The 24113-nt window shown below is 35.7% G+C and overlaps 1 protein-coding gene across 1 annotated transcript in view; it reads left to right on the top strand.

The window, feature by feature from the left end:
- The window catches only part of LOC140171231 (uncharacterized), a 295550-nt gene that overhangs the window by 236418 nt on the left and 35019 nt on the right, over positions 1 to 24113 (top strand). Inside the window, exons 4-5 of the mRNA XM_072194455.1 lie at positions 6106 to 6248; positions 22303 to 22434. Coding sequence (XP_072050556.1) covers positions 6106 to 6248; positions 22303 to 22434 — 275 coding nt within the window. The remainder of the gene's footprint in view (positions 1 to 6105; positions 6249 to 22302; positions 22435 to 24113) is intronic.

Raw genomic sequence — 24113 nt, 5'->3', positions numbered from 1 at the left:
ACTGAATTAAAACATTTGCCTCTCAGATAGAAATGTAGTAACTGCTGTGCTCTTTACTTGAAGATACCGTATGTTGATTTTGTGAGCAGATTGATTCTCAGTCTCCATCGCAAAATGCATTGCATGCCTTGTCAATGTGTTCACGGATATTGCGTTTTTACGTCAGAAGTCTGAATGGATTGGTTGTAGTTTGTAGAATGTAATTTATGCTGTCCTATTGTCCATTTCACTATACCCAGTAATACCGCTTTTCACCCTGATGTGGCAGTGACGTCAGTGCGCATTTCATTGAGCGCAGTTTCAAATCGCTAGCGTTCGATCAAAGCACTGGCGTACACACACTCGCGCTGAAAGCCGCCGCATAGATGCGCGCGCGAAACAGCTGCGTTAACGCATAGACGCCACTGGCGCATCAGGATGAAAAAATTGTATATTATAAGTTTGTTGACCCAAATAACTCTGCGAATCATCCAAATTCGGGTTTTGACATTTTTAAACGCGCATCAAAAGTGCAGATAAATTGTGCAAATGGTAAATCGAACAAAAATCTCAAACCACACCTTTAACACCTCTACTTTGACCTAAATTCTACCCTTCTAAGGCCGTGTAAGCCAACCTCGACCTTTAGACGAAGAAGTAAAATCATTTTATTAAATCATTTCAATCTGATTTCACCAAATTATTAAACTTCTTCAACAATGATTTCAATTTCCGACATTATTTTATGATTGGTTGTCTGGAGGTCAATTTGACTAGATTCTCGTATGCAATCATTGCATCGTCTTCCATATTACACAGGATGCTTCAAGAATAGTGGGTTATAAGTTGATATCAATAGTAATTAATATTGATTAATATTTCATTCTATAGGTATGTTTATGACCTGTAATATTAGATTCACATCGGGAAAAATTGGTAGAACGATCTGAATCATAAGCAAATATGAATTGCGAAAGCAAGTCAAACACTTTATACTAAAAACAAATGTAATTTAAAATATTTAGCGTTATAAGAATAATGTGGATATTTGGATGATGATTCCAGACCAATCTAGATTTCATATGTTTCAGATCCAGCAGGTGTTAATAGCTTCAACATAAGAAGTCCACGCTTTGAGATATTTTCTCAAAATTTTAAGAGCTATCTCAAGAACCACTGAACCAATACTAATTTTCCGAGCGCAACTCGCAACTTTAGAGCTTGTGGATAGGTCTACTATATTTTCAAATCCATGAGTGACATGTAAACATGATGAATTGCTTTCTATCCAGATAAAACCATGAATATGACCACACAAATGAATCATTTATTTAAATCCTTCATGTGGGCTGAGAATGGTTACACGGATAGCTAAAATTCTCAAGGGCAGTTACATTAGATAATGCTCATTATTCCTGTTGACATTCAAGTAAGCCTAAACTCCTCGTGAATATTTTACCTTGATATCATGGGGAAACACACCGGCAAAAGCTGCGCTATATGATTTTGTACATTTGTACAGGTTTCAAAACAGGAAAGTACAATTTACCGCCCTTTTCAGCTAAATTGTATGATATATAAACTCCATGAGAACTTCCTGCTGATTGGCCAAGATAAATATTGTGACCAATTTTGAACCCAGGATCAAGGTAGGTATATATTAATAAGATCATCCGCATATGCAAGTTTTACCATAAATAGTTTATAATAAATAGATTATAATTGCAATTGAAATGAGCATTTCAAGTTATTAACCAATCAGAAATTCTGTTAGATGACCAGTAGTGTCCAGGGGGTTAAAATGATTTAGTCAAACAGCGCCTGTTGCATACCCCCATGTAATCAAACTGTCAAAATGTGACCCCCACGCCACCCCCACGATGTAGGTTTCTTCTTAGAAATTACATTATCAAATTCCTTGTGCTGCCCCTCCGCGGTAAACTGCTGCTCAGTTACTTCATTGGTACCATACAGTACCTTCATGGGTACTCTAAGATGTATATATTGGAATCACACACGTAATAGCACACACATTCATACAGTATTGGTACTGTGGTACTGCACTGGTTTTCTAGAGTAGCCACCAAGTAGCTGTGAGCAGTGTATCGCTGGAGTCCGCAGCAGTAGGAATCTAGTAGCGTATATGACTTCACCAGGTTACCATAGGTAACTTATTGACCGACCATGCATATGAGTTATGTACTGCCTATGGCTACAATGAAAACCTGTTTATGTCATTCAGTGACAAATACTCAGGAGCAACATAAGATGCTGGGTTTGTTCACACACTTTGTTCTCTGTAAATACAACGTAGTGGGTTATTCCATACACCCCTATGGAGACAATGACCTTAATCTTCCATACAGGGAGTGTGAATTTCAAATGGGATTACCTGAATGGGTGTCTCCCAGTCTCCATTAGCCCAATGACAAGTAGAGTCAAATTTTGAGCTATGAAACAATTACGTGATACAACACCTAAAGTGAATCCACATGTACGTTGAAAACGCAGCCATTTGAAAATGGTACTACTTTCTGACGTTTTTAAGAACTTCTGCATCAGACAAGCCCAGGTTGGCCTGTAACCTTTTCTAAATAAAGAGACTCAACTCAAGCTCAACAGACATTGTGGAAGAGACTTACCCTATATCCTGTCACCAATAACAATAAGTGCAAATAATTAGTAAGGAAATTTCGTTTTTGACTGATAATGATGGACATCTAAATGTTAGCAAGGTGAATAATTGCATTTTCTATTGCAGTTCGGTCAAACATTCTGGATCGGACTGACGTGTGATGAGCTGGAACTAGTATTTCAAATTTACATTCCAAATATTGTTTAATAACTTAGATTAAACAATGACAGATTTCTTAGAATGATTTATTTGAAGTCCAGTTGTTGAGAATATATTTGATGTTAAAGAACGCAGTCATATCAGTCCTGATAGATGCACGAGCATGTTTGAGATTATACATGTATTAAGTAGATCAGCTTATGTTATAATGAGTAATGTATAGTCTTCTGAAGAACCACGGTCTTCGAGGTCTAATATTTTACATTAATACAAGCTATGTGTGTTTGGATGTAAACATCTAAATAATTACCCCCCCCCTTATTATGATAAAATAACTCAAAATCTATGCATCAAGATTTAAAACTGAAATAGCAAAAGTAAACCCAGTTTTGCAAGTATTGATGCCTCATTTGTCTCAATAGCCCAAAGTTTGTTTCTATGGTGACTCTTTGAATGAAAAAGACCCCTATTCAAAAGTTGCACCAAAACCTATTGCAAATGTTGCTTTTGTTGCTAGAGTGCCTGGTCGTCACTGGTCACCGCGGCACATCGATATCGCCTGGTTAATAAGTACATTGCACGGGATCGATACACGTGAATGTGCTATGGACGATTTGATATTCAGACGATAAATCTTTGGATACCGGGGTAAAAAATGATGAATATCTCCCGTATTTTTTTTTAATTCTAAAGAAGCCATATTTTTTCCTTGCACTTGAACATGTGTTGAAAGGATATGATAGTCGTTAGCTTGCGTATTGAGAAAGAAGCGTACGTATTGAGCTCAAAAACTGACAAAAATTCTGATTTTATATGTGCCGAAGTTTAGCGCAGCGTAGGCTAGCTGCACTCACTCGTGGAGGCAGTCTAAAAGCAGATGATCTCATGGCGTATACATACTCACTCACACACACAGAGGTCAGTTACCAGGCTATTGTCAGTAGCCTTAGTCGGATGTCCCTCGGCTCATTATGCGTCTCAAAACAATTAAACAGGTCGGAACAAAATGGCCATGCGTGTCTGTGAATTCAACCTACCATGGCGATTTCTGCCATGAAGATATCGGGGCGATGATACTGTGCGCGGGTCATCATTAACCAGTCATGTAGAGAGCGTAATGGTACACTGAACTGAGTAGCTTTTTAGTGCAACTTTCGAAAATGCATGTTTTTCAGTCAATGAGTCACCATGGCTACCAACTTTAAGCTATCCAGACAATTGAGGAGACAATTGAGGTATCACAATTTGCAGATTGAACCTATGTTTGTTTTTGCTATTTTAAATTTGATGCATAGATTTTGAGTTTTATCTCGTAATTAGTTTTTGGTAGGCGTTTATCTTGGTAACAATGAATTGTCCCTCACACTGTTCTGTATAAGACAACTAGACATTGGAAATTCATTACTTTATAATGGATTAAAATCGTATTTAGATATAGCAGCTTTTGTAACTATTCCTTTTCTTTTCAATCACATTATTAAAAATTCTGATTCTCAGAAGTCACCCTGGAAACAGGTCTACGTGCGTGATTGCACTAATACGTGTCAAGTCAAGCATCAACGGATATCAAGCATCAAAGTATATTAGACAATCGGACTTAGTCAATTAACCAAATTCACACATTACGTCTTATATTCCACGCAACAGGTAGCCGTTGCTCAATATTTTTCCAGTCATTTTTATCATCTTACGACGTTTGTTGTCGTAAAATCGATCATATATTTCCGCCAGATATTTGACGTCAAATATAATTGATTTTTATCAACAAACATTTGTTATTATATTTAAAAAAAATGATTGGAATAACGAATATTCGATGTAAGAAATAATGAATGATGGCTTAGCGAATGAGTTAGCTAACACAAAACATCCATGCTATGATGCTTTGATTTTTTCTACCAGCACAGTCATCCTCCCTGAAAAAATTCAAAGATATTATATGAATATTCATTTGAAAATGTCTTCCGTTATCAAATTGTAAAGACCAATAAGGCAATCAACTTTACAAACCTTGTTTGTATGTCAAAGACACTATCGGTGATCCTCGTGAAAATCTCAAAATATTTGAAATTTGTTGGAATATATGAAGGTAAAATCTATCAACTTCTGATTACATACGGTTGATTCCAAATCAACAAAAAGGACAGACACTTCCAACAACACCTAAAATGTCAAATTATATCCTTATAAATCGTTTTCAATCCTATCACAGAGTATGTTAGCCAACGTTTGCTTCTTACAAATCTCTCTAAGTGTAAAGTTCCGTTCTCTCGTCTTCTTTTAATCTGCTAATCCGATTTTCAAAGATCAGGGGTTTTCCCGAAGCATAATACAACAGTGACAAGACATTTTTTACACCTTTATGGAAACTTTTCCCAGGCACTGACAGAGATACCAGATACATCGGAACGAAAGCTAAACAAACATCGAGCAGCGTAATATAAGTCCTGCATTTTTCTCTCTTTCTTAGCCTTGGACGCTGGGTCCAACTTGTTTCTTGTTTTGACTTGATTCGCAGGGACCAAATTGTAACTGATCAATATTTATGCCAATCTCTCCACATTCTGCAGTTAAAATGCATTGCTTTTTATTTATTTATGTAAATCAATTTAGTGTTCCCTTTTCTCAAAAAAAACAACACATTTTTCCTTAATAAAATAACGGCTATTTTTTGGCTATTTCTAGGTCTTACCTAACTAGACTAGACACATTTCCTGATATTCTATCACAGTCAATGCCATTCCGACGCGCTGTGTTTAAGGGGACACACAACTATAATTGCCATAAAGTTTGTTTTTAAAGAAAGAAAATACTTTGTGTCAAAATAGATACCGTATTGCAACTGCAGAATGTTTTGTATATCCATGTTGATCTTAAAGTTGTACAAATTTCCAGAAAGCTCTGCAAGATTTGCTGTTACTGTTAATTTAATATAAGATTCATTAAAGAATTGTCGTTTAGAGTTATAGAAGACAATTTTTGTTTGAAGGATGCTAACTCCTTAATGATCCAATCGGTACTGTTTGTCATGAATCTCAATGGAAATAAGCCGTCCTTGGAGGCTTTTTTATGGCTTTCTTCGAAGATATGTCAAACAAACAAGTAAACAAGCAACCCGATCACCTGAAACAATTTAACAAATACATTTCTTCACTTCAGTAATCTATCGCATCCTATGGCGTCACTAACGCCATGACGTCACTTGATCATCAAGATATAGCATCACTTTGGCAAGAACACAGTCGTCGTGTCAAAAAATACGTTATGGGATCAATTCTAGCTTTTAATCTTTCATCAAGTAAGTTTTACTCTCTTTTTTTTTCGTTTTTCAGGGAAGCCCTACTGAGGCTCTTACAGGCAATCCATTATTAACTATTGTCATTCTTGTCGGCGGTGTTGCCGGAGGACTAGCACTTGTAATAGGCGTAATTTTCTTCTGCAAATACTGTGTCAAAAAGTCAAGAGATCGTGACAGGTAAGGTTATCTGTTTGGTTCATTGTTCTTGTATTTTGTTTGTTTGTTTGTCAATCTACTTTGATAGAGAAGTATATAGCCGGAAGATAAATACTTCATGTGACGTGCAGGTTACTCCGAACAAACCTACATGCAAGGTCGTTGAAGATGCAGAGTTTGCTTGTTTGTTTTTGTCTTGTTTTTTTCTTGCTTGTTTATTGTCTGTTTGTTTGTTTGTAAAGCGCTTTACTTGGGTGTTTGTAAACGTACGCAAAAACCAGTTTAATATTAAATTAACGTTTCCATGGCAAATTTCAAAATCCTCTTATGAAAGGCAAGCACCAGCTTATCTCACTATTATACACAAATGTGTGAGCGGTTAATAGTTGAGAGTCTTATCATGTCCAAGCAGTGGAGGCATGTGCGCATTTTCTTCAACAATTTGGGCTTTGCACCCTGCTTAATCTCCAACCAGAGAAATGACCCAAATATTCCACTATTTGGGGACACAAAATGCCTAATTCTAGGACAATTTCCAAATTTTGACTCCCATCTCGCTTTGTCTCCCTTCAGATCTCCCTGAAAAAATCCTGCAAAATTAAAAACAATATTCTTGATTTGGATTTTTTGGCCCGAGTCACTTTGTAAACACCCCGCCCTTTTTTGTTTTGTAACGCCCCCCCCCCCCCAACTGGTGCCGCCATTGTGTTCAAGATAATTATTCTCATTACCTCATAATAGTTTTAATGGAAAGTAAACGATATCTCTTTTACGAATCGATCCAAAAATATTTCACAATAGTTCTTCGAGAAAACATCTGTAATTTAGTAATGTAAATACAAGTTTGGCTTAAACCACATCAATTTATTTTCAGTAATAATTACTTTGAATGCCCACGATGAACTTAAAAGATAATAGACCAACTACAAAAATTACCAAATGCAAAGGGGGAAGTCATTTTACATTAGTTGACTTCTAGTCATTATTAACTAAATATGAACAATGATGGCGCTTTTCATCTTAAATCTTGTCCATCCACATATTTACAAGGGGTAGACACTTGTACACTGCTGTTAGAACATCAGAAAAATGAATGACAAAGAGCAATGTAATTTTCTGAAAACCATAAAATGATATTATTGTTAACATAAATAGCGCCCTCAGTTTTCACACAAACATACAGTTTATACATATAGAATAAGAATAACCACACAAAAGCAGCACAATTTTATATAGAAATGAAAATCGATGTTAAAAATAACTATAAATTATCTGAGCATATTGGTGTTATGAAGCTATTGGCATTGTCCAGTTTTAGACTTAAAAATCATATGATATTTTGTTTTAAAAAAGTAATAAATAATCACCTCAAACAAGTTATGTTCTTGACCGACACTGTTCAAAGATAATCGTTTTGAATCATTTTGAATCATGTGTATTCTAATATTAAAACAAAAATAATAATGGTCTCATCAATATCATATCGCTGCAGTTGTCAAAATAATACCACACATTGTATAAGGATCCCCTTGAGAGCTTTATTCACGTCATAATACACTGACGTATGGATTCGTAATTATACGAATTATTACATTTTTTTATTTTATCGTATTTGCCACATATGATTTTCAAATTTACTCGCGATGACCCCATTTCTGGCAAAGTGATCAATTAGTAAGAACCTGATACACTTCTATTAGTGTATTATTTAATTCATTTTCATATTGCTATTTCAAAACCACAAAAGGATGCAATTGCTTAATGCAAGAGGTATAAAAAGTATCAATTTCAGATACAATTCCCCTGACGGAAAATGATATACTGCTTTGTTATATCATCAGAATTTACCGATTCCCAGGCACTCTCCCATATGCACAGGGTGTCTCTATACAATTGAAAAACGTAAATTGATCATGAATTCCTGTATGCAAGAAAGAGCGCAACAGTATGTGTAATTTGTGTCTCTTTTTGAAATAATGATGAAATAAAAAATTAATGACTATATTTCTAAACCGTTGAAGATATACTTTCCATGAAAATAAACACATATAAACAAAAAAGGTCCCCCATAACTCAAAACACACAAAAACAAAAATAGCAAAAGGCAAGTATCTAGGAAGTCAACCTGCCGTGGTTCGGAAACAAAATAGAGCGAAGTAGTATGACCTTTCTGGGGGAGCTCCCCGGAGTTGGGAAATTTTGTAAAGAAGGGGTTCAAAATCGTTCATTTCAAAGGCATGTTGTTAGATCACGAAAAAAAATATCTACGTGTTCGTCTGGATTGTATTGCTTTTAATTTAATAGTTGTACAGTTATAATCACCTATCTAATCAAGTGGTGACTTTTAATGTGTTTATATTGTAGTAAACGAACACGTATCATATTCCAATCACCCCTCTTATAATGAGTTTTTTAATCGATCCAAGCTTAATTTGGTTCACTTAGTTTCACCTATTTCACGTTTGATTTGAATATAAACATGACCTTCTGAAGAGTCGTCTTTTTCTAAATTATTTTATGATCTTATTTCTCTGCCTTTTGCATTACAATATACTGAGAAACAAATGATTTTATTATCATTATTATTATTATTTTTTTTTTTTTTTTTATTATTATTATTATTATTATTATTATTATTATTATTATTATTATTATTATTATTATTATTATTATTATTATTATTATTATTATTATTATTATTGGGTTAAGTTCGATTATGTTATCGTCGCCCTGCCTAAGTCATTTTTTGTAATTTTGAGAACAAAGTACAAAACATGGTTCAAGCATGCATCAGTTACGTAATCACTCTAATTATTTCTGATTATTCCCTTTAATTTGTCTCATTTGTTCTTGTGCAAAGATTGGTGAATAAGTACGTTTAAATGCATGCTTTGTTCTTAAAATTACAAAAAATGACGTAGGCGATTGTCGTAGCAAGTTGGCGATATGTAGGTACACTAGGACTCTACACAGTTATTGAACTGCGTCCTTGTGTGTTGTAAATGTGTCTTGGGGAACAGTGGTCACCAAAAATCTGTAAGTGTCCAGAGGTCTGTGATTAGGCACCATAAATCATCATTTTCATCTTAGTTCTGAAATTGCATTTTTGCTTCCTTTTTGAATGTCAGACCAATAGCCTATGGCAATGTTCCCCGCACAACTAAATTGTAACACCCTGTTCTCTATAGAATTTTTACATCATTTCTTATTGAAATCGTATAAATCTTACAAGTATTCGGTAACTATTATCCAATTATATCAACCGGTTGTATCTATTTCGTGCTAAGTGCCCTTAAATCCACTCAAAATTGATCGCAATTTATGACTAGCACATTATATTTATGTCTCATTCGGACATGTTGGAGTGTTTTGAGAAATATATAAAAGGAATGGCTAAAAATGTGTAAATGATTGAGCATTTCTTGTTAATCTCAATCATATTAACAGACAGACGGTATGGGTGAAGACATGTTTATCAAAAAGTAATAAGGCCAAATATAAAAATAGTTTGTCTTGAAGCTGACACATTACTTGGTATGCCTGGGGGAAAGAAAAACGTTCAACATTAATTTTCCTACATCTTGAATGTTGTTTCGGATGTATGCATAGTTTATTTTGAAAGAAATCTCGATCAAATATACGGTAGCTACTTTATTGAGTTTTAAATACCTATGTTGTTTTCCCATTATTCTTAAACCCACGTGTGTTTAACAATCTGTAAAATTAGAACACTCAGTATAACCGCATAGATAAAAGAGTCATAATACGAGTATCAGCTAATATCCATCCTATATTAAAGAGATTGTGAGGATAATCTTATAACGTAATTCCTTGATGCTCTGGCAGAACCAAAGATCTATGATTGAAGACCTAATTAAATAAGACTAGTTTGCGTATGACGTCCTGTCAACTAAACCAAAAATGCCGTACTGCGCAGGTGAGAAATCAATCACGTTGCGCCTTTGCTCTGATGTCAGACGCAAACTAGTCTTTTTAATTCGGTCTTCAATTATAACTGCGTTCTATTGTTCCGAACAGAAGAATCCAGAGTCAATCGCCGGATATGTTGGGCCGTCAGCGAACGACCGGTGATTGGTTTCTGAAGCCATCCTAATCACGGCACAGATGTACAAATAATACAGCGGAAGATCACATATCTATATAGTTACAGAAAATAATATTCTGATGATAACCTTGAAAAAAAGATAATAATTTTTGTGGACGTCAACCCAGGGGAGAATCCTACAGAGTCTGATTTGTAACAGATATTTTCACCCAATTATTGGCCTTGGAATTCACAAAAGGATTGAATTACACCGTCCGCGTCACTGTGTGTGATTTTGGGTATACTGTTGCTTTTATACGTGCCTATGGTGAAAGAAACCGTCAACCCGTTGGCAATGTGTTTCATAGAAAATGTGTCTTTTTGATTGACTACGGAAATGGCTTCATCCGCGCTTCAGCGACTTGTTTAGCATTCTAACGGTATCTGTGTATGAAATCAAACCCTGTTCCAAACTTTGAGGTGTAATATAAGCCAAGTCTAGTACGCAGAGAGTTTTATACCTTAGATTTTCTCCGATATACGATAAAATTTAGTTCAGGAACTGTGACTGTCCTTGTGGTACCTACGTCGTCTCAGCATAAAGGAAAAGGCGTGTGAAAAGGATATGGCCTTTAATATTCATTGGTCAAAAGCTAATGATTGGGCTTGATTGTTCCGGGTTTTACAACCATGGATTATTCCAGAGAGCCACTTTTCAAGCTTATTTCCGTTGAGGTCCATTAAAACACAGGGACGGATTGGTTGATTGGTAAGCTCTTCTCAAAAACTGACAAGAACGGCTCTTTTGTACAAGGAACCGACGGCTTAACGTCCCATTCGAAGTTAATGACGGGATTCCCTCATTGTTAAATCGCTAACCGTTCACTGTATAAGCGTTTGTTCATTTATTAACATATTGTCACACGTTTATGTGTTTTAAAACAAGAACACTCCCTTAAATATGCCTATATGATACATGTTACTGTACAAGCGTTAGCCGTTTACGCATTCAAGTCTTTAATATATATCAGTCTGTTTTTTTACCGTGACAGTCAAAAACACGTAGGCTGACAAGCAAACCGGAAATGCTGGAGAGGATCTCTAAAACAATGTAACCTTCATCACAATTGTGACAAACTGTTTGCTTTTGTTGACCTTATTATCCTCTCGTTACCAATAAACCTCGATATGTCAAAAATAATCTTCCTCACCCATATCCGTTATCACCCACACGAGTTTGCTTTTACGCCTAAGTTAACAGCGTATATTACCGCAGAATCAAGTGCATGGATGGAAAACATCTCAAATATACTCAGCTGCCAGGGCAAAGTTTGTTGACCTACATTCGTTTGTATATGACCTTTGAATGTTAGGTATACAAAAACTCGTACACCGGAACTTACGGTCACAGTTTAAGATATGATTGTTGCATGGTGGCAACTGAACTGCGCCATTTGAAATTAAACTACTTCGGGCCATAGTATATTGAACTAATGATTATGTCAAATCAAATCATGTTTCCCTTATATTTGTCTCAAAATATTTCAAACATTATCGCTTTTCTTTTGAGCCATACCACAACATCAATTGTATCTGGTTCATATCATACATTAACTAAACTAGAATATATAAACAAATTTTCCCAAATCGGATATCTCCTACTTTTAAAATACTTATACATCCGGAATGATGGAATGTTTGTTTCTCAACGTCAAAGTAGTTGTAGGCGAGTTTGCCCGTTAGATACGAACGCAATTCACCTTTTCGGTAAATCCATAAGCTTTTGCGAGTACACGTGAGAACTCGTCATTTGACGTCACGCTGACTTGCAATGCGCTAGTAACGATGTTCGATAAACGACGTGCGCATCGGCGCAGATCGGAGTGACGTCAAATGACGAGTTCTCAGGTGTACTCACAAAGGCTTATGGGATTTACCGAAAAGGTTAATTGCACCAGACGGAAGGCTTAGACCCAGTACACCAGTCACCAGATTATCTTAAGTCTGATCAAGTCAGACCCATACACGTTAAGTGTAACTCTCTCCCTCGGGTGTAGACTGCAGACGACAAGTTTTTAAAAAATGATTAAATTAAATATCTATGACCATATTTGGTATCAGCATGAAACAAGCATAAAATTGGATCAGTGGTTCTTAAAATTTTCTTTTTGAGAAAATATCTCAAAACTTTCTCAAGACTTTTAATGTTGAAAACTATGACTAGCACGCGGAGCATTAAGTGGTTACACTAATCCCACTATTATTACCTTATTATGTCAAAGTAATTACTAACCACTACCACTATTCATCCATCCAAGTATAAGTGATAACAATGCCTGGTTCTTTAGAGTGCTACTCAATTCACTAAACGGGGACAATAGTAATTTATGTCGCACACCAATTATTGGAGCGATTCCAGTTTAGTAAAATATTTTGTTCCTCATACGGAAGTATTTTATGAGTACTTTTTTAATCTGGCTGAAGATTTTGACGACTCATCCTCAAAATCATTGCTTCTGACCCAAAACCTAAAGGGAGCCTCGCCGTACGATATAATGTTATCTATGGCATTTCCGAACAGGGTTAACATGTCTGCCAACGAATAACCAAATCAACTGTTTTAAATAGGACAGCTATTTAACACAGACAGAACTTTTTTATCCTGGGGTACGTATTGGATGTGACCCCGTTACCTAAATTCGTAAAGTAGATAATAGATTTCCTATAATATCATGTATGATTTTTTTTCAATCTGAATATTATTTCCTGGGGATGTTTGCGACACTTTTCACCAAGATATGATGAACACCAAAGGATAAACTCATGTTGCTATAAATCTTACTTTCATAATCATGACAGTGTCTCGTCTTTTTGTGCTCCTTATAAAGTAAGCTTCGTGGCACCAATTATAGATTAGTTTTAGATCACATTAAGGCATAATAATTGTGCATTATTATAAAAAGTAACGCTGCTATTACAGATTAGCATCAGAACTGGTCATCATATTCACAATAATTTAGCATGGAAAGTGTAATGGTTTATTCACGCGCATTTTAAATTTTGATACCCCACAATGTCGTTCAATTTTAGCAACACAGTAGTGTTTTTAAAGAAAAATACCACAATTTAAATATTACACTATACAGAGACCAATGGTTATAACTCATACATTCGGCTATGTCCTTAATCATTGACACAGGTGGTGTGAATTTCAAATGGGTTTACCTGAATTGGTGACTCTATTTGAAATCTACACCCCTGTGTGGGAGATTAAGATCATGCCTTCCATACGAGGTATGTGGATCTCAACTGGAATTTACTTCTTGCATGGTTATCAAGTTTGAAGATAGAGCCTCGATCTAGCAGCATGCATGAATGGGAATTGAACGAGTCATATAACATTATGTAAAGTGACGATATTCTTCCTTTAATGTCTATTACAAGTTTGAGGCTCTATCCAATATGGCGGAACCACGGTGAATAGCCCACTGTGGCATGCAAAACCCGCCGTTATCTTTGCGCTGAATTCATAACAATACAATGTGTTGATAATATTGGACGATATTGGATATATCAAAATGCGCGTAAATAAAACATCGTTCTTTTATGTTAAATTATTGTGATTATTAGTTCTAAAGCTATAGGCTAATTATATGTATTTATACCGGCTGCGTTACTTTCTGTGAAGGTTTTATTTCGTGTATCAAATGCAGCGACTGGTAAGCTAACAAATACAGGCAACCTATAGACCACTTGACATGTGACGTCATTGCCAATTATGTCAATTTCTATTTTTCTTTGTCCTGCAGTGTGCGTACTCGTCGTAGTTTGCTCAAGGCGCGTACATTTTAAATCGCCCACCACATATCATATAGTACAAGAAAGCCATTGAACAGTGCAGCGGTTCGTTCAAGCATATCGATAGACTAGTCCCTCGCCTTTTTGAAAACAATGATGTCCAGTGGTCTATAGGCATAAAGCTATAAAAGAAGGCCAGAAGTATCCCATGAAACAAATTGAACAGGCCAATGTAGACAATAAGTATTGTTAAATACAGAACAAAAATATCGATGAAAATTTAAAATGCATTAAGAAAATTGACGTATGAAAGGTTCCAAGTAGAACTCCGTCACTTTTTGTGCAATTGTTTTTCACACTCTTGCTCGCGTTGGTTTTCACTTAACTTATGGTAAATAAGATATTGTAAAAATTAAAATCAGCAATAACAGTTTGACGTAGCTTGTGATATTCCAAAATAGACCAGCCATCATAATAATGGCAGCCAAGATGTTAAAACCATCATCAATCTAACTTACTTGATAATATTTTTAAAAAACCTGATCAACAACATTAAAATTTTTGATCCGAATAATTTCAGAGAAACCATTCTCCGTCATCAGAGGTGTAATGATTGATGATTTCCTCCAGACGGTGACATGTGTCCTTTTTATCCTTCCGTTGATACGGTGTTTCTAGTGAAAAGTTTCGCAAATTTTTCGGATCAAAAATGTGAGTGAAATTGTTGACCAGTTTCAAACTTCTCGTTGATGTTTGCTACCAACACGTTTAAACGGCTATTCCAGTGGAAGTCATATACCCTATGGAAGACATGACCCTTATCTCCCACACAGGGGTATAGATTTTTAAATGGAGTCCACATTCAGGTAATCCCGTTTGTAATTCACACTCCGTGGGTGGAATATTAAAGTCATGTCTTCCAAATGGGTTTATATACAATTGGAATAACCCATTTTATGTAAACCCAAAAACCGATACACTCACAAACATTCTGTACCCATATCTAAACCTAGCCGATTTAGGAATATGTATTGTCAACATGTCGACCGTAAATATGGGAACATTACCGTTTATTATTTACTTTGTGTTTTCGATCATACCGTTAAGGGCCATTTCGTGATTCTAGCTTCCTCTATTTAGGGCTTGGTTCAATAGATGTCCACGAAAAAAGTTTATTTTTTAAAATTGTAGTTGATTCAGACATTTAATTTGCGAGTAACGAAAATTGTATTGTATTACGGGGGTAAACATAAATAAACATTTTGGGGGCACTGACGAAAACATTTCCTGGTTGCATTATTTTGACCTGGTATTTAATATCGGTGGGATATATAATACATGTACCGTTTGTTAGAAAGAACTGTTCATGTAAAGTCTCCGAGCTTCCAAAAAGCTAATAGCCCGCAAAAAGTTTGCATTTTACACAATTTTGGCCCATGATCGGGGTGAAAGGGCTTTATTGTGACAATATGTGCAGGTAGCGCGCAAAACAATTTGCATTTGGGAAATGGGCTCCTTGTCCCTCTTCTTTTCCTTTGCTTTCCCCATTTTCTCTTCACTCCACTCTGTCCCATGTTTGTCTGATGGCTGAAAATACAAATTGAATGGCTTTTTGAAATAAAATGACCGAATCTGCAAGAAATGTTATGCGCACAAACATTATGTAGTTCTGAGGTTCTGGTGGTATAAAAATCTCAACATATTTGGAGTATGGGGGAAATGGGAATGTGGACCACAAAGTGCCCCTTTAGGCATATGACCTACCATTAAAGATAAGATAATTTTTTGAGAATCCGTGTGCTGGTATGTCTCTATACCTTGTTTGCATAAATGCTTTATCAACCCACGTATTACAGTAGGTGTCTTGTTCGTGTTTACGATCAAGTAACGCGCTTACTCCTCCAATTATAGATAATAAATAAACAATTCGAGTCTTAAGACCAGTTTGAACTTTAGCGGGGACAATAATATCCTCCCCCATTCATTAACGTCAGAGGTTATCGACAAAATACTAATGGTCTCACTTTGTTTACGATAATTGTAAAACTTTGGGGAGATTTATAGACCTTTCAAACTTGAAAACAACACTTTTTTCCAAGCCTATTTTGCAATGCAAAAATGGATCCTCATACAATGACCACAATGTATGGAAAAGCCCGTTTCGTCCAAATGCAATCATGGGTCCTGTTAAAATTACCACAATGTAGCAACTATTTTAAACTGTTGCGATTTGGTAGTTCACAGCATCTTGCAAATGGTAGTGAACTTTGGCAAAAATTGCATTGATCATTTCATAGCGAGTGTGTAGAAGAATACAAACATCACAGATATACTTTTGTAGGTCCTGTGGTTCTTGAGTTTTGTTGTAAAGAAGGCTGAAACAAGAACACTTTTGTAAAACGAACATAACTCATTAACAACAGTAAATCCAGCAAGTTTTTAAATTATATGATTTTTAGAATGAACTTTTGCAAAACATCAAAGTGATATTTTACAACAATACAAGGTATATTGATTAAGATAATGAAAATCGATTTTTTTTTTTGGCTGCTTCGACCAACAATACTTAGTGTACCCTTAACCTACAAAGATGGATCTTACAGTAGACTTTTAAGAAAATTTGAATTTAAAAGATGAATTGGGGAGAACGAAGGAAAGAACACAGATGGACAGAAAGAGAGCCAAAAGGAAAGAACCATTTCGTTATACATTTTTTTCGCATGCTTGTCGCCCGAGTTTGCCGATCGGGAAAATCTATGTAACCTAACGTTCTTAACATATTCGCTCGACAATCTTGTTTTTAAGATTGTGGTGTAACTCACTAAATACCCGTATATCATATCATCAATACTTGACATGTAAGGATATTTTCAAACAATCTGAATGACATCATGAAAAATTCAACATCCACATGTGTTTGAGCAACATATATCGGAAATCTTTCAAATATATATTATCATTATATACATTGACTGATATGCCACGTGTAATACTCTTACTTTGAGGCGCATAAAGGTTGAAATCAGTTGCACTAAGATCTTTTTCTAAAAAATTGACAAGGACTTCCATCGATAACCTTTCGTTAACGCTTACATCTGTTTTATAATTGAAATCATTCCATCCCCGCAGGAGTAATAGCATGAACAGGAAAAGCCAACTTAACAACTCCAACAACGTCTCGCAAAATGTCAACCGCGCTAAAGAAAGGGTATTTTATAACCGTTGTCATGGTAGCATTGTGACGTCATATTAAACTGGGTGCTTCGCAGAAGGATGTTTTACGGAAAATGTATAGTTTATTGAACGAGCCTTACACAAGATGGTGATTCACTTAAAAGAAAATTAGCTCTTGTGTCTGCCTTTACATTATAACCATTTGCAAACATAATTTTTAAAAAAGGAAGAACAGTTTGGAATTTTTAACAGCGTGATACAAGATAACTTAAAATCACTAAATTGAAAACACATAATTAAATTAAAACATTCTTTATATTTTTACGTTATACGGTGTACGTTTGTGAGTAAATGGTAATATTATACCGTTTAGTTCACTTTTAAGTGAAATAAATGATATTTTTGTTCAATAAGTAGACACTGCACATTTGGAAGTTAAAACATACAATCGAGCTTTGCTACTATCTGTTAAAATTTTACAAGTTGGAAGAGTAAAAGTTTTACAAGTAACACGAGAAAGGCAATGCGTTATACTCTTTAGTCTTATTCAGTGAGAACTATACTTTCCATATCATTGGCAGGGATGTAACAAAAGCCTCGGGGCCAATGGATAGGGAACAGTGCAGGGCCTTTATCAGCCCTATTCCTAATCCAATTCACTTTCGCTTTTGCTCGGGGCCCATGGACTTCGTCCACCCTCTCCACCCGCTTACAACACAATTTGCCGTAAACGAAATCATGATAATTGTCGCTTGTTGTTGGTTGTTGTTGTTTGTTATTGTGTTTTTGGTTTTTGGTTTGTTTTTGGTATAGGCAGTGTATCACATAATCACCCACTTAGCCTTGTGATCGGTATAAATTCGGCTCTATACTCTGATCGGCTCGTAATAGGTGAGGCTTATAACAATGTGGATTGATATAGAATGGCATACACAAAGCTGGACGCAGCACTTACGAGAACTTCGGTTTGCGTATTATTGTGTGACTGACGCGCAGTTTTGTGAATTTACGCTGGCGTAAGGTGGGATTTTATTGACTCGCACAGTTAGTAACAAAACGGAACAATTCTCACCTGTTACGAGCTGATCATAGTATAGGCCTGCTCGTGCCCGAAAGGAAATTGACTTTGATCGTCGAATACGGTTACCATGGAAAAATAATCATTATTCAAAATCGATGAAAATTTTCAGCATTACGAGTCCCGCGCCCGGAACATTTATTTACGGAGCACAGGTTAATGGATATGTCCGCGAGCTTGAGTAGAAATTAATGCGTCATGTGTTTAAGTTACATTTTATTTTACATACTGAATACAAGTATATTTGGAAATACCAAGACGTACAAGTGTCGCACTTGCAATACTTGTTTGAGACGTGGGAAAACACGGACAAAATATTTTGCAAGTTTTGTGATAATAAAAAAGGGTTAACAATGGTTATTGGCATTACATTTTAAACAAGATTGGCATATACATGATTGAACGTGGATAAGGGGCCATTGGAGAGTATTATTTATTCAGAAGATTAAATATTACTACTATATTACAATACACCACATTTCGCCATACTGCATTTTAGAAACGCTTGCTGTTAGAATAAGAAAAATTTTAATTGTAATTATTGCACAGGTCACGGCGACCATGTGACCTTTCCGGAAAAAGCCGAGTGGCAGGTTTTTCAAATAAATATTTTCTGTGTAAAAACTGTACCATCAGATAGGTAATGGAATATATGAATATTAACTGTACATCTATCACAACAATTTTTGATAACAACTTGCGTCACAATTGATCTAGTATAGAAGGTAGAGAATTGATTTCAATCTTATATACGCCATTTTTTTTTTGGAATTAAGTGAAAATTAATTTTGTAAAAACTGTATTTTTTTAATGTAATTTTCACATTAGACCCGACAAAAGATTACCGTTTTGCTGTTATGATAATCTAATCTTTTGATTTCGTAAATAAAATTAGGGGTCTAATGTGGATTTAGGATGCAAACTGGAACAATCCAATGCCTTGTGAAAAGCATTTGCTTCAAAATGGAGTTCGGATGCACTTCGTAATACAACTTCCGCCACTACGGGAAAGCACATGCACAGCAGAGCACGTGGCCGATATCAAAATCGATTTTATGTATTGTGTATGTAGACCTATTCATAGGACCCTCGTATTAATTATCTCTATGCGCTTGAGAATTCAACAATATAAATAATGGTAGCTTTATTATAAATACACATTAATGTTTTAAGCAGATAAAATTCCAAAATATGATGTAGTAATGAAGTTGCGATTTATTAATATTATATGTTTAAATTTTCACGATGACACTATCAAGTCCTTCGTGGTCGAGCGGTCTAAGGCGCTGGTCGTATGGTATACGTGATAGCCAAAGCGGTGCCGGCCGTGACTTCGAACCCCGCCTCTGCTAAACTTTAAAAGAAGTGAAATTAAAATTTACTTTTAAAAAAATTCATATTGGGGAAATGTGACTGGGAGAATTTATGTATGGCGTGGAGTGGTGTGATATTACAACTTGTACTATGAAACCCCACAAATGATCAATGACGACAGTTGACGTAGAATTTGGCAAACTCTCCAATATCTGAACAACTACTGCCCTTGTTTGGTAGTTCATTTGGATATCACTTAAAGCTGAATTCTCGATCGAAAATCGAATCGTAATAAATCAGTTTTATGTTACAAAACATAATATACGCTACAAAATTCTTATTGCCTGTACACCACAGAACGTACCTACATAGTACCAATGCTGTTACTGCACAGAACCCACCAGTTCCAGCAGTGGCACTGCACTGGTACTACACTGGTACTCCCTCTAGGTACCGCACAGTACCAGCCAAGTTGCCGACGGTGTACCTGTGCAGGCGGCCCCAAAGGTAATTGACAAGTGATGTTTGGTTTGGATTGGTTAGATTGATTTTTGATGATATCTTCGGAAATACACCGATTTTGGAACTCCTGATTTCAATATGTTAATGAGAAAAGTAGGATCTCTCATTTGATATCAATTTATTAAATGAATGTAATTAATAAAGACACTGTAGACTATAGTATTAACATGATTATCACGCTGTATAAATCTCAGTAATTCCATAAGGAATTAGTACCATTTTCACAAGAAACATTTAACGTGTTCTTTTTGCATTAATGCTTGAAAGGGATGACATTTTATGTTATACGTCAGTTTTAAAGAATTCCATTTTCTAAATCATGATATATCCGGTCACCTTCCTTTAAAGTAGAGGAATTTATCCAAACTTTTGGTGAAATCTAACATAGTTTCTTGGACCTGAGAGTGATGATTATTCCGCATTACCTAAGTCATAAACCCACACCCGTTGTAATAAAACCTTGTGCATAATTAATTGGAATAAAGACGTTAATGTCATGCGTAGGAGTAAACAAATTCCAAGCTGAGCTTACTTTATACATTTTTGAATAAACACTAATCCTTATAAGGAAATTGGCAATCATTTTGTTACATGATGATATGTGGGCGAAAGAGCATTTAGTCGGGATTAGCCAACTAGCATTAACCCTTACCGTAAGACACCGAGAAAATGTAAAAACAATTATTGTGTTTTTTATGTGCCTTTTGACACCATATTAGACCTCTATATGAGAATTGCATCTTAAGTCCAAACAAGCCCAGTTTTGCTTTAGTAAAACTTGGAAGAGACTTTTAGGACCAATCTTTGAATTCGTTGAATTTTATACGCAGCGAAACCTGCATATGTGGCAAATGTGCGTTAGCAGGAAGACAAACGAGTAACCTTTAAACGGTAACCTTTATAAAGGTCTTTTGTAACCACATTAAGCAAATTACTATAGACAAACACTGACTTGCAAACCTAGACGATAAATTGTTAAATTAGGTTTATAGTTGATTCGCTGGCGACAATCAATTCATTACTCGTATAATAAGTTGACGTTTCTTATCTAGCAATTTGCTATCCGGTTTAATTTATTGGTCAACCGGCAATATCTTATTATGGGCGAATGGAGTATAAAGCTAATTTTACTGTCAAAACCATTAGGTATCCACCAGTATATCTTATTCCTTCTGACTTTGTGCATGAAGATAATTGTAAGTTTGTGTGTAAGGGACATTTTAAAGGGGATATTCAAAATGGTCTCTCTGTTTCACGGTTGTTTGATGTGGTCATGTATTAAATTTTCTAACAAAACATCATATAATGTTCAATTCTCGCTATTCGCAATAAGGGCGCCGCCAGCGGTTTGCGATGTATCATGGGAAATATCGTGATGTATCATGGAAAAGGTCGACATCAAGTCCGCACCAATACGAATATTACCATGCTATTACATAGGAACACGTGACAATATTTTTAGTTTGTCAAAATAAAGGTGTTACACGCGAATCGATACTCAATAATACTTAATAATGTAATTTGAAATGTGCACAATTAATTTTTTCTCTATCGATTTGCGTGTAATACCGTTATATTGACAAACTAAAAAATATTGCCACGTGTTCCTATGTAATAGCATGGTAATATTCGTATTGCGCGGACTTGGATGTCGACCTTTTCCCATGATACATCACGATTTTTCCCATGATACATCGCAAACCGCTGGCGGCGCCCTTATTGCGAATAGCGAGAATTCTAGACCTGGACAATACCAACAACTATTACACTAATATGTATATATATTTCCAGCTCTTTTTAACATAGATTTTTGTTTCTTTTCGAACTTTTCGTTTTTATTTATTACTCTTTTCCTGACGTTTTAATGCCGTTATACAAGTGTCTACTCATATGGAGACATTATTGACTAGACTTTACCCCTTGTAAATACGAAAACGCGATTTAAGATAAATAGCGCCATCATTGTTTACTTTTTCTTTAAAATGACGCAGGTTTACATGCTATAAACCAACCGTGGTTTACAGTCGAATATTATAATTGTAACTTTAGGTTTTATAGCTTTAGTGTTCCAAACTGTGCAAGTTGGCAAAACGAGATACAAATGCGTTTCATGTTTAAATAAAATAATATTTCTTTCTTTTCAGAACTGCCTTTTTTAGCCCTCTACCTGTGGAGTTAGACGTTGATCGCCATCCCCGACCCACCTTACTACAGTTCAAACCACACCAAGAAGATGCTATCGCAGTATCCCATAAAGATAATGGCTCCCCTGAAAGGTAAGCTCATTATGGTTTTGATCAAGAAAGCGAGCAAGTATTTAGACAGCACTGCAAAATGCGTCCAGAAAGTTTGGTGGTGTCCACTACATTGTAGAGGTATTCAACTTAAAAGGCAGCGGTCACGAAATTGCATGGCTAAACACTGTCATTCAATTCAATTCAATTTATTAAAAATTCGTGGCCCAAAGGCCAAATTGGATATTTTTTACATGGTATAAAACCTACAAAATTAATATAATCAAATAACAGCAGGATATAGAAAATACTCGTTAATAAAAATTAATTAAATACATTGCACAAAATTGAAGCACTATAATTGCCACAACTCACCAAACACATAATCCCATCCAAAAACCTAGGCCAGAAATCCTCACTCACTTACTTACATAACTCACAAGCACTCACGTACATGTATCCACAAGCAAGCTACTACATACGATACAACACCTCCACCCTCCCATCATCCTCCCCACCCCCACACTCACCCCCACACACCCCCACATGGTGCTGTAAGCAGTCACCAAACAAATACTCCTTAAATACTCACAGCTTACTTACATAAAAACATGCATAGATACATTCCACTGCTCACGGAATGTCAATCTGAGTATTTGGCCAATACATTTCTTTGGTAGTCGCTGCTAGCACTTGACATGATTCTAAGGACAAGTTTCAATTTTTTGAATTAAAAAAGAACTGTAAATTTTCACGACAATATTTGGAATCAGCAAGTAAAATGCAATAAAATTAGTACAAACAAGCCTTGAATTGGTTCAGTAGTTCTTAAGAATGCTCTTGATATTTTGAGAAAATATATCAAGACTTTTTATGGCTAGCACGCAGATAATTAAGCATCTAACGGCCAAGCATAGAACTCAGCGCGGACACAAACTACACTTTGCCTATCTTTTGGTATATCTCTGCCCCTGCTCCCCCAATTCAATGTTGGACCAAGCCATGTTGTCAACAGGCCCGTGAGACCCTCCAACATTGAAAGATGGGGAGTGGGGAAGGGTGAGATATAGGGGGTAGTCTGTACTTCACATATACTGCATGTATGTTTCACTCGCCTCTCCAATTTTGATAGGGCACTCATTTCAATTGTTTTGTGCAAGTGTGCCAACTATTAATTTCGCGGATTGTAGTTGTCAATGCTTGTGATGACCACGAAAGACAGTGGCGAAATCATGCAGTTGTGCCTACAATAAACTACGCACAAATCTCTACAGAAAAGAGTCGATAATTTTACAACTAAGCAAGTGTGTTTTCTGTAGGTTCCAAATCTTATTCTTCACTTTTTGATGCCTCTTTGGGTAATAAATGAATCAGCTGTGAACTGCAAAGTTGCAAGCATTTGAATGGCCAAAGGTCGAATTTTTAAAATGTCAAACTGCATGTCTGTGTAAACTGAACAGAGTACAAGGGAAATAAAAAGACAACAAATTGCCTGAGTCATGCTTTATTGAAGCAATTTGTTTCAATTTTTCTTTCTACGTATACATACGTAATTCTTTCTAAAGTTCATAAAATTCTACCTTCGATTTTGTAACCATTTACGATGTGTATCCTTTTTATCTTCATGTGATTTGGTTTTGTCCTTTTCATGGTTTATGGTTATCTATCATTTTTTATCGTTTATCGTTATGGCAACGTTGTCTTTCATTTGTTTGATTTAA

Source organism: Amphiura filiformis, chromosome 2 (assembly GCF_039555335.1).
Source record: "Amphiura filiformis chromosome 2, Afil_fr2py, whole genome shotgun sequence".
NCBI lineage: Eukaryota > Metazoa > Echinodermata > Ophiuroidea > Amphilepidida > Amphiuridae > Amphiura > Amphiura filiformis.
The sequence above is the reverse complement of the archived record's forward strand: the minus strand, read 5'-3'. Positions and strand labels throughout refer to the sequence as shown.